The sequence below is a fragment of the Bradysia coprophila genome, unplaced genomic scaffold, assembly GCF_014529535.1.
Source record: "Bradysia coprophila strain Holo2 unplaced genomic scaffold, BU_Bcop_v1 contig_232, whole genome shotgun sequence".
Lineage (NCBI taxonomy): Eukaryota > Metazoa > Arthropoda > Insecta > Diptera > Sciaridae > Bradysia > Bradysia coprophila.
Window position 1 is genome coordinate 11012032 of NW_023503493.1, and position 13096 is coordinate 11025127.

The 13096-nt window shown below is 35.2% G+C and overlaps 1 protein-coding gene across 44 annotated transcripts in view; it reads left to right on the plus strand.

The window, feature by feature from the left end:
- The window catches only part of LOC119076578 (sodium channel protein para), a 107505-nt gene that overhangs the window by 69266 nt on the left and 25143 nt on the right, over positions 1–13096 (plus strand). For 21 of the 44 annotated variants that reach the window (XM_037183376.1, XM_037183377.1, XM_037183380.1 and 18 more), the window contains 8 exons: positions 317–621; positions 695–1065; positions 1936–2247; positions 7616–7678; positions 10367–10547; positions 10639–10814; positions 10888–10990; positions 11079–11147. In XM_037183376.1, the coding sequence (XP_037039271.1) occupies positions 317–621; positions 695–1065; positions 1936–2247; positions 7616–7678; positions 10367–10547; positions 10639–10814; positions 10888–10990; positions 11079–11147 (1580 nt within the window). Of the gene's footprint in view, positions 1–316; positions 622–694; positions 1066–1935; positions 2248–7615; positions 7679–10366; positions 10548–10635; positions 10815–10887; positions 10991–11078; positions 11148–13096 lie in introns of all 44 variants that reach the window. The other 23 variants (XM_037183405.1, XM_037183412.1, XM_037183397.1 and 20 more) reach the window with 4 other exon arrangements.

Below are 13096 nucleotides of genomic sequence, written 5' to 3' on the forward strand. Positions count from 1 at the left end.
TTTTACCTTCTGAATCTCAAGCATTATCCGGTCATTTTCAAAAACTTGTATCTCTCTTTAGATCAGAAAATAGATTCCATTGGAACATTTTTGGATCGTAATTAAATATGGGACGAATCTGTGGGAAAACGGAACGATACCAGATCCCTTCTTTCGTACTAGAAGCTACAAGTTGTACTAAAATACCGGTATATCACTTCGGACGGATCATCATGCCATTCACTCTTTCCCATATACCATTCTTGCACGATACCATCCCACACATACACAACACAATTCCACAATGGATAACTAAAACGATTCTATTGTTTTGCAGCTATGTGACGATGGGTATCGACTTGGGCAACTTGGCAGCTCTGAGAACGTTTCGTGTACTCCGAGCGCTGAAAACCGTGGCCATCGTACCAGGCCTGAAAACCATTGTCGGCGCTGTCATCGAGTCTGTAAAAAATCTTCGAGATGTGATAATTTTAACTATGTTTTCGTTGTCCGTATTCGCTCTGATGGGCCTACAAATCTACATGGGTGTGTTAACACAGAAATGTGTTCGAAGATTTCCACTGGACGGCTCATGGGGTAATTTAACCGATGAGAATTGGTCAGCCTTTATGAAAAATGAAAGTAAGTGACGGAGCGGCTTGATCAGTTTTGAATTCATTTCACACCGTTTTGTCATTTTATTTGCATACACCAGGTAATTGGTACAAAACGGAAACTGGTGATATGCCAGTGTGTGGGAATTCATCTGGTGCTGGACAGTGTGACGAAGGTTATATGTGTCTGCAGGGTTTCGGTCCAAACCCAAACTATGGATATACAAGCTTCGATACCTTTGGTTGGGCTTTCTTATCCGCTTTTAGACTGATGACCCAGGATTACTGGGAAAATTTATACCAATTAGTTCTTCGCTCAGCTGGTCCATGGCACATGCTGTTTTTTATCGTTATCATCTTTTTAGGATCATTTTATCTTGTCAATTTGATTTTGGCTATTGTAGCTATGTCGTACGACGAACTCCAAAAGAAAGCGGAAGAGGAAGAGGCTGCTGAATCGGAAGCAATAAAGGTAAGTCGAAGACAACAATATTTGAAAGCTAATTTATAGTTTTATGAGGTATTTCGATATCTATACACAAATTGGTATATATACATATACACCCTATACCCTATGCACCAAACACCACAATTGTCGATATTATATGTTTCCGGTATGCTTTGGAATATTCCTCGTAAAGAAGAGAAATCGTGTTCCAACTATGTTGTTACCACGAAATTTATTGTCACTGGCAGTCGCTCTGTTTTTTTTATCCTAATTCAATGAGACCTAGCATTTTCATCGAGGAAAAAAATGTTTATTTAATACCAACCGCGTTACAATTCAACACAACGAACATTCACATATCGTGCCATATGAACGAAATTGTTACCTTAACAAAAATAGCGCAAGCAGTTGTACGAATTACGGTCTCATCGATTTTTTTTTTTTTCGTTCACAAATTGTGAATGTATAAGAGCGATTAAGCTCATTAAACTCGCTGAAAATATAAACTTTTTCCAATTAAATGAACTTCTAAGCCATTAGTTGAGCAACATATTTTTCAGACAAAATAAAAGTATTTGGGGAAACGGAGGATGGCTCAAAAATTTGTTGAAATCGGAAACATTACGGCTTGACTCTGTAGTTTGAGTTTTTTGAAGGACTGTCCCCGCGAATGAATTCAGTGAATTTATTTAAATTTAAGATGCTAAAAAGATGATGTCTTTCGTTATCAAGAGAATTTTACTTGAATAGTGGTTAGGAAACGTTCGCATTTTTACGTTTTTTATTTTACCTAAAACGATCGGTTCCGTGCAACTGATCTAACAACGGACATAGCTTTCCTCAGTAGCCATTCCAAATATTTTCCACTAATGTTTGCGTGTTATCGTTCCACAGGAAGCGGAAGAGGCAGCTGCAGCCAAAGCAGCAAGACAGGAAGCTGCTCAAGCTGCACAGGCTCAGGCGGCCCATGCACTGGAAACAAACAATGAACAGAGTAATATGCAAAATATGGCCAAAAGTCCATCCGACATATCGTGCCTCAGCTATGAACTGTTTGTGGGCCAAGAGAAAGGGAATGACGATAACAACAAGGAGAAAATGTCCATCCGGAGCGAAGGATTGGAGTCGGTGAGCGAAATGCAAAGACCAGCACCATATGCTATTGCATCTGGCACAAATGCAGCCAAAGTTCGAAAAGTGAGCGCGGTAAGTATGTTGAATGCTTTCGCACGTACAACATTTTTTTCTTTAGGCTTTGATGAAGCAAAGGGAGACCGTTAATTAATCAATCGAAAAGAATAATGAATTGAATTCGTTCGATAAAATCACCCGTTCGTTTTAGTTAGTATTGTAAATAGATCCACGATTACATGCAATGCATTGAAAAGAAAAGTATCAAAAACATTCGCAGTCTCAGCCATTGATTAATTAACTTGTGGACATTTTGACTCGATTTAAATTGAGCCAGTAGTGAAACCACATTGAAATTAACATTTTGTCATCATAATCGCCAAATAATATGAGTCAAAGTGTCTAGCCGTCATACTTTGAGCACGACATAAAATTTTATTTCTGTTAATCTCATCTCGTAGTATAATAAACCACGACATCATTCATTTAATAAAAACAAAAATTACGTTGTTGTCTGGATGATAAATAAAATTGCATCACTGCGGAGTGGGGGTTTCGTTCAAGTGAAATTGACAATAAAATCTAAAATTTTACGATTGAAAGCAAATAGAAATGTAGGAGAGTACCTGCGTCACGCTCACTTATGTGCGGACATAACTACTTCCAAAGTTCTGCCGAATCTGAGTCGATTTTGCTTTACGACCTTACCCATATATTGAACAACTCTTTTGAAGTACTAGATTCGTATTCCGTGATCTTATCCGTTGATTCAAACTACTAACCAGCTGAATGAATTGTAGACATGACCGCGTTCTCATATACAAAATAAGTCGGTAAATAAGGGACCATTCACAAAGTACGCACGCAAAAAATTGTGAATTCTTGACAGCTAACCTGTGCTTGCAAAAATGTATTGGAAAAGTTTCGAATTTCTTTGACATGTCCGCTTTTGTCGGAGTCGGAACCTTCTCCCTTTGCGTATTTCGTGACTGACACCTAACGTGCACAATTTGCGACCCACAAACAAAGACTCGCTGAATAAGAGTACGACTTGTGTCTCCATTTTATAAGATGTGTACGTTGGCGGTTATAAATAGTTATTTGGCACACGACTCGAAGTGTCTAAAAAGGCACTGCAGATCATTTAAATAAATATTGATGGTCTGTTTGAACGACATTATGTCGAAAAGAAGTACCTAATTTGGTAGTTGAAAATGGAAATAAATTCTGCGGGGTATATACTATCCAACTCGTGTCGACGTCGACGGAATATCTAAAAGTCGTCATGCGACAATTGATAAACAATTAGAAGAGTAAGACCAATATCACATCGTAACGTATATATTTCAGCCGTAAAACGTTCATTGCATGATCATTTTGTAATTGAATTTAGATCGTAAGAGTTACATCGCATTATCGTTTGTTATTTTGTGGTCATGCTCAGCTCAGACTCATTTATTTTTCTTTTGATTAAATATTTTCGAGTGTCGCATCCGTTGTCGAATTTTATAGTTTTCGAAAACATTCCATTTATTGTTGTCGGTAGATTACCCTACAATCATCAAATCGAAAACGAATTCTTTGAATGACCAAAAGATCGTCCAAAGTAGAAAGATTGAAATAATCCCAGCTGCAGCAGTAAAATTGAAATTTTCATCCGAAAGTTTACTTCACTTAAAATTTGTTTGAGTAGTCGAAACCTCGACTTTTGTTGGATGCAAAAGTCAGATTTATACTTCCTCATGCTCATGTTACGTAATGCGTACAGTTATTTAAAATGGAACTCTATTTAGAAGCTTTTTTCATGTCAACAACTTATTCATAACAGTGTTAGGTCCGAGGTCGTCCTGAAATATTCCACTTCTGTTTTAGGCACTAAATAGTCTTGTTTCAGACTAATATAATTATAACCTTACTATGCTCATAAGTATTGCCCAGTGAACACAATTTGTTGATGTTGTCCAATGTCACATACTTACGTCTCGATTGTTCTGGAAAGATATAGCTCCTTAAATTTAACTTGTGCAGATAGTATCAGAGATTTATTATTGCCCATTATTCTCTGTAGTGTAAATGATTGTGTGATGAGAAAGTCACGATGACCTGCTTAGTCAAACTAGACGAAACAGAATCCTTAGGCTACAAATGTAATTTTTCTTTTTAAACAACAAATATCCCAGTTTCATGAATTCTAAGCTAGAATTTCTAGCGGGTTTTACAAGTTGATTCTAACATTCGAACAAAAGGTATCCATAAATTAGTTACACATTTGAAGAGTGAAATACAGAAACGAGACATGTCACATTAGCGACTTATAAGAAAAATGAATATTTCATTCATTTAGCTCCGTTTCGAATGTATGTGTTGGGAAATGTAATAGATTTTTGTGTAATTCTATTACATTTCCGTTCAGCGTTCTTTATTTTTGTGAACCAACTTCAACGCAAATAATGAAGTACTGTAGCGCCTCTATGGGCTAATGGACTTACGATTTTTTCTTTTGTTTTAAACTGTCAACAAAATTTGCTACAGTGAACGACATCTCAAATGTCTCACTGTCAAATTTTTCTGAGAAATTTAGTGTGTCATTGCAAATTCACAATGACATTCTCTGAAAAAAATGACAGTGAGACATTTGAGATGTCGTTCACTGTATCGACAACGTCCGCTATTTTGAAACGACGCTAAATGAACGAAAATTTAATTTTTCTTATAATTCGCTGATGTAGCTGTTTCTACATTTAACTATTCAAATTAGTGTTGGTCAGAACACTCAAGGTCATACGAATGAGTAGACTAAATCATGGGACGATATTACCTAAATAGGAGGCGAGATGGAACATTAATAGTTTTCCAAATCAATATTCGCCCGGACCATTGGATTTGAGGTAGTTTTATTAGTATTTTAATTGTGGGATTTCATCTCTCCTTTCATTCTCGGCGACCATTTTAAATTTCTGAACGACACCATAATCATCCCACCATGAAAGTACTCTGGCAAGATGATTTGATTGAATGTAAAGGCTGTACAAAACAGCAACAATTAAATATCAATCCACTTAGAACATTTTCATCCGTTTTTTATAGTCTTGCTTTTATTGAAACTATAGTTAGTCATATTATGTTTACAGTCCTCCATTCCATCCATTTGTTTGTTTAGTATTTTCACGAACAACCATTTACCAGATCGATGCGCCAATAGCTTTTTAGTTTAATTTTTTTTTTTTTATTTTATTTTTGACATAAAATATGGAAATATTAGATACAATATGACAAAAAACGAAGAAAGAAATCACCGGATCATATACAATAAATTGGCTTTTGTTTGAATGAAATAAAAATGAACTAAAAACAAAATCGAAAAATTAATAAACAAGAACCTAGTTCGTGTGCTTAGACAAATTGTTATTTTTAACAATTTTATGACAAATTATGACAATTTATTTACTTATATTTCTGAATTATGAAAAGATAAATGAACATCTTAAGCTCAATTACTTAATTAGCTTTGCCGCACCGATATTACACCTAATTAATTTCTTATGTTTCCGTCTTAAATGACATGTGGATGAGGTTAGCAGCAAGCTTTTGTGTTGTTTTTTTAATGGTCTAGAAATTGTATGTTCAAACTCATCAAAACTGGAACGGTGTGGATACCCACCCATGTTTGCCTTTAATTTGCGCCAATGAATAGCGGGTAGCCAGGACCGGACTGACTATCAAAAGGTGCGTCAGGCTCGTAGAACGCAGCCCAAATAGACGTCGATGTAGCAATTTAAGAGAAATTTTAAAGAACCTTTGGGCATCGCCCAGTATTGCTACTCCGCACCTGCGAGGGTCCGTATTCGTAAAAAGTATTGCAAAAATATCTGAAAAGTTTCACGATTAAAATTTTGATTTCACGGTCGAAATTACCGTTATTAAAATTCAAACTTATCCCGAAACCAGGGCTTACTTTAGAGAATTTTAATTCTGAAAATTCCGAAAATTCTGAAAAAATTCCTAAAAAGTTCAGAAAAATTCTGAAATAATTTTTCGGAATTATTCAGAACTTTTTCAGAATTTTCGGAATTTTCAGAATTAACAGAACTGGGCGATCTTTCCGAATAGACGTTAAGTTAATTTTTGCCTGAACCGAATTGTGCAAGAGCTCTTAAAAACACAAAAAGAATTAATATTTCGAAAATAAACATCTAGCCCTTGTTGCAAATCTTGCCGGGACGAACTATTCTAAATTTTCAGCTTTTTATTCCCAACTATTTTCGAATATCCCACGACAGCATCAACGATTTTTCGGGGTACTGTGACCGTTGAGGAGTACTGCTGTTCCAACAAACCATCTAAGGACCATAAAAACTTTCTGGACTCGATGTACTTACCTTAGCTTCTCAATGATATCACATTTATACGCAAATATGTCGATTGCTAGGAATCTCGCGCCGCGTCATTCACAATAATTATCATTTTGACACATTTTGTATAAGGAAGATGTCACTTTGTGGATTATTGTGAATGACGCGGCGCGAGATTCCTTAACACCAATATGTCACATTGAGGCTTTTCTCGAAAAATGAGGCATTTTGTAGAAAGTCGGTCGAAGATACTAAAATAGGCGCCCGGAAGTCGTTACTCGTCATACTCAGACTCAGCGTAATCAAATTATTCGATAAAACTTTCAAAATACCCAAAGTTTGTTTCTATTCGGGTACTGTTGTAACTACATTTGCTATTGACATCGACGATAACTAAAAGCGATGTGCTCTGACAACTACCGCCTTATATAGCAAAACTTCAGCTAAAACTAATAAAGTAAAAAATTTTGTATGAAACTCGAGGCGATAGTTTGAACAACAGAAGTAATAGATTTAATGGTTTTATATCGCGATATGTTTGCCGTTTCTGAAAGGCTTTAAACATTTTTGTGCTAATTTCATCCACATGCAAACTTGACTTCTTTTCCCCTTCTCTATTCCATCGCAATCAATAATTTCATTTTCTCATCAATCATGACTAAGTTTCTTTAATTTTTAAATCTGTATTTTACAAGATATTTTCTCTTAATTTTTCTTGATTTTTACAATATTTTTTCTGCTTGAAAAAAAAATTATTTAAATTTGAATACAAAAGTCATAAATAGTTCTTTCAACGTGTAAATAAGGTAGGTTTTAACTTATAATTTACAAAGAAACAAAAAAAATATTTCTTGTCCAATACACACTGACATGTTTTTTTTCCTGACCAACAGCAACAAATCTTGAAATTAGTGTAATAAATAAGCCAACATAATTTGTCATAAAATAGTAAATATACAAAAAAAAATCAAATCAAATTCCGTTAAAAGAAATCATTTTCAAACACAAAATTTCCATTCCAACAAGAAAAACAACAAAAAATCTAAAAGCAAAAATTTTGAGATGTTCTTAATTTCTATGCACCCATATAGGCATCGCTGTCCTTGCCAGGATCTCCATTTAACCTACGAAGAGGTTCACGTGGTTCTCACCAGGTAATTAAAGTCGATATTGAGTACAATTTTAGAGTTAGTTTTATCGGAGATAACCAAACCGCACCTGTTAAGACATGAAAGTAGTTTTTACGATAGCATCACCTCTGTATGATTTAAAATCGAATTCATTCGAGCTCAATTATTACCCCATACCCACGTCACTTATATTATCGAATCTCCTTTGTTAATAACAAATTACCCAACAAGAACGACAGTGTCTGCTGGAATAATGGAAATAATTGCTCCTGTCTACAATATAAATTTTCATTTCCATTCAGGGCATTAATTGATTAAATTGTTATGCCATCAGTGTGTTCCCAACGTGTAAATGGGATAAATAATGACCGTGTTTTGTAGGTCGGCTAATGGAATGAGAATTTTATATTGTTACAAATTGTACGAACACGAGCTAAGGAATCGAGTGTGCGTAAAGAAGTTGTGCAAACGAAAGAAGATAACTTTTCGATTACGATGTTTATCTATCCGTTTAGACGCTTTCGTTCCTTTTGTCCAGAAAAACTTTTTTTTTTCCTTTCAAGTTAGATGACGTCCATAAAGTACGTGCATACAAAATGATGGTTTATTACGCCAAACACTCGTTGGTTTTAGTATTGTAACGTACGCTTCGGTTAGATCTATCTCACCGTACCTTGCGGAAGCTTCTTAGAATTCTTATATACTTACTGCTTGCATCCAACAGTTTAGTATTCCGCAGTTTCGCTATAGGCCACAAGTGTTTCATGAAGAAGACACGTTTCCATATGACAGTTACAGTAACGCCAACACAGCCTAACATAGCATAACAAAGATGTTAAAAAGCTCCCGAAATCTTACTTCAAAAGTTTTAGTAAGGCGGCGGCATATACCAGTAGTCAGACACCTACTGTTCGTTCATAGTCTTTTTTTAAATGAAAGAACAATGGGTACATGTCCGGTAACTGGTGCCACCATCCGTTAAATCCATTTAAAAATCATTCGTGAATATGACTCTTCCGATCACAATAAATTATAGGAAAATCGGTACCTGAGCTCTCTGTTTTCAATACACAAAAAACGAATGAATCTCCCTTGGATTTCGCATACGAAATATCAAAGTCGGAATTAATTGGGAATTGAAACTCTTAAGAAACACTCGACAATACAAAAAATATACAAAACACTGACCCACCCACGGAACTTTTTTTGTTTGTTTGTGTAAAATGGCGGCATTGACGTAAACATTTATACTGTTTTGATAAATTGAACACACAGAAAAACACCCACACACTGTCTTTCCAGACATTGGCGCATCGCTCTTTAAGACTTCTGAATCAGTGATAAAGGATACCAGAGTTTAGCAGGGATTTTATTCGTTTAAAGAGGAGAACGTATAAAAATCACATTTCTGTGTACCAATCAAATTAATTAGGATAAATTTGGGTGAACGTTTATTTATCCAAATCGTTAATTTATTTCACTGTTTCTCCGTACGTCAGCGGTATAATTTTCGAATATCTTTTTTTCATTGTCTACTTTTGATTATAATTAAATGAGCTGAAAAACAAGACAAATAACTGCTAGTATCCATCTGTAAATTACATAATTGGTGTCGATGACAATAAATAATTGAAAATTTTCATATTAATCCATTTACGTAGATCGATACGCTGCTTACTCAATAATATACAGTGATACATCGTATCATGTTGGTCTATTTGCGGCGACTATAATATTCGTTTCATTGAATTACGTTTCTTGGTTTATTTGTTTGCTTTTTCGTTTCAACACAGCCAAAAAAAAAAAACTTTTCCGATGCTATTTGATTAGTAATGCCTATCTATATCAAAGAAATATTATTGTGAGTCTTCAAACATAAAAGAAACAAATCAATGAAGTACTAGCCAGGCAAATTCTTATTTGCCAGCTATTAATACACAGGGGAAAACCTAAAGTTTGAATCAGGTCTATTTGGAATTAGTTAAGGGCATAAGTCTTTTGAGGAGTTGCGGGAAATGCCGAATTTGTACCAAGAAAACACAGACGCCGCACAATGAATTTTCCTTGACTTTACAGTATTCTTTATATCAAAGCCGACAAATTCGTGCATAACGATCTTCATCGCATCGTTTCGAACGACACAAATTTTTTGGAACAAATTCTCCATTTCCCGCACGTCTCACGTAATGTTAAAAAAGTTTTTACCTTACTGATAGGTAACAAATCCTTTTATGTGGCAATTACAATTAGAGTTCGCATAGCAATCTTCAAATTCTCTTCGAGAATTCGGAAGTGTTTCTGCTGTATGATACGAAACAAGCACGTATATTTTACGAAATGCAATAGTTATTTACTTGACAAGGGATGGGTAATTGAAAAATTCAGTCTTCACGAAAACGTGACTTTTCATTTTTATCCCGAGTTGTAATTGCCGAAACCAATTCTATTGTCTTCCCCAGTAATGTAATAAGCCATTTTCGACCCTTAGAAAATCAAAAGCAAGTAATAGAACATTTTTTTGTTGAAGCGTGTGGGAAGGTTGTATTTCGAGACGAGGGCGTGGAATGTATCCTACGCGTCGAAACATTTAATTCTCTTGCCTAAACAAATACGAATTCAACTGTATCTCACCTTGTCTTAATCATTAACTCAATATTTTTCTCAATGTTGTTGCTTCCATTTTATAATTAATCGAACATTAAATTACGCAAGTTTACGATACGAAACGGTAGAGGACGTTTTGGTATACCGGGTAGCGATCGAAAGCCACTCGTATTATCAACATACTTGGACGCACAAGAGCATTTGCCATACGCGGACGATTCTAATGCCGTAACTCCGATGTCCGAAGAAAATGGCGCCATTATAGTTCCAGTTTATTACGCTAATTTAGGTAAATTGTGTGCAAATGTGCATTAAATATGATTGAATTGGATCATCAATCCAACTAAAATTTGGCGATATTAAATTACAATGACTAGCAGGTTCAAGACATTCTTCATACACATCACATCAATCTCGTATATCATACACATCACATGGTGATCTTTTGGGAACAAAAGAACAAAAACTTAGAAGTAGATCGTCCAGAAATCAATCAGTGGTTCCAACGAATGGAAATCATTATGTTGATGCAAATCATAAAGGTCACCGTGACTTCGTAAGTGTGATTGCAGTGACTTGTTTGTAGCCTACGATATGTGATAAAGACTTATTTTGCTTATCGACTGTAGGAAGGATCGGTTGACTGCACAGATGAAGCGGGGAAAGTTAAACAAAACGACAATCCATTTATTAATGAACCCGTCCATGGACAAACTGTTGTCGATATGAAAGGTAAAATTCGAATTATTCCAAAATGTTTCGTGCATTCTGTCTGACTAACCATCGACCACAATTTGTTAAATAAAATAAATTTTTGCAGATGTGATGGTACTCAACGATATTATTGAACAGGCCGCAGGCAGACACAGTGGTGCTAGCGAGCACGGAGGTAAACTTCCGTTTTTATTAAACAATTATTTGGCGTTACCAAACAGTTTTTATTGTAAATGTTTATTAAAATAATTTAAATAATTTTTCTTGACTTTAACGGAACTGGTACACTCGTCTGCAATAAAATGATTGTCTTATTTCACGGCACAAGATAAAATCGGGTCCAACAGATGCAATTTTCTTTCACAAATTTCGTTCATATAAATCATAATCGAATGCGGGTTAGAAGTTTTCTTCAAATTATTTTTAGTCGACGTAAGACATTAGTCTAAGCAAAAAAAAATGGTTATTCGGTATGCCTTTGACACTCACTCATTTTCTGACAGACTCAATTGCAAACTGATTTAAGCAAAATTACATACCATTGTGGAAACGGCTAGTCATCTGTTATCGTCAACAACTATAAAATTGAGCGAGAAGCTCTGTTCAATGCAGTCTTATATCGCAAAATATATGCAAAAACAAACGAAGTAAAAGATTTTGTACCAAACACTATATAATACATAAAACAAAAGACGTAGCAGATTTGTTGATTGCTTGCCGCTTATTACTGGTAACGATTGATTTTATTGTTTTCTGCACAATCTTGATGGAACATTACTTCTTCTTTTTGCACTATTGACCCGTATTGACTCGTGTGACATTTTAAATCACAAACCAGAAGAGTAAACATTTCCGTCGAACTTTTCAATGCTTACGTTCCAAATGAATGTAAAAAGTAGACATTTTCATGTCCCCAAGAGGTAAATTTCGCAAGTTTCGAAGAAACTATGCATAGCGCCGTATGATTCAATTCAATTTATTGCAGTTTTATAACCGTAAAAGTGTGCCATTTTCGTTCAATATTACAATAGTTTCTAACTCCCATGTGTTCCTGTTTAAGTATTTGTGTTTGTAACAGTGTGTCGAGTCAACTTGTTAGATGATGTCATTTTATTCCATGAAAAAAGGAAATAGATCGATGACGCAATGATTGAAAGAAACATGAGAAAGTGAGCTTCAACGATACCATCTTTGAGGTTTCATCGGAAAATTGGAGAATTTGTGCACTAAAAAACACGCACTACAGTGACATTCCATGGGATTTTAGTCACGTAGACCCTCTCCGTTTTAACACTAGTGGACGTGAAGGAAAATAAGTTTCCGGAATGTACAACGAGTAATAGTACATTACTATACCAGTGAAGTAATTTGATATCTCGTATCCAGATGAGTAAAATTATCCGAGGGCTTCAGCCCGAGGTACTTTTACTCATCGTGATACGAGATATCAAATTATTTCACGTGTAAAGTATGGCGTTTTACTTTACGAGCGAGGGAAAGGGTCTTCACTACTAGTGAGGAAGAGGCCACATTACCTCACTAGTAAAGTAAAGTTATTTTACTCACAATGCCATCGGGAAATGAGTTATTAATTCATTGACATGACTGTTAAAACTAATTTCCCGGTGGCTTAGTGAGTAAAATAACTCACATAATTGTTTAGAACTTTGTATTTTACCTTCTGTGGTTCATTCGGCTCGAGCTGCGAACGCCACTCTTTCCTAACGTTTCAAACAAGGACGTAATCTGCTATTACTGTAAAAAATGGGATTGTGTTGTTGTCACATGTAAGACAAAATTCATTCTTTTCCAACCAGTTAATTTCCTTTACATTACTTAACACTAACACACTCTAATCGTATACAGTGAAAGCTGTAAACACACACGAACGGTTTCATTGTGCTTCCTTTTACAAATTTATCGTTTTCTGAAAATATCCTCCGGTCAACATGGACCGTTCGTAGTGTTGTTGGTTGGAAATTTAAAAAAAGTGTTGTTGATTGAATATTAATAACGAACTTTTCTTTTTCTTTTTCATGGAATAAAAAGCGTTTTGTTTATAATATTGTGATCGTCTCCGTTTTGATTTAGTTTTGTTTTTGTTCGAAAATGATTTCGTCTGAG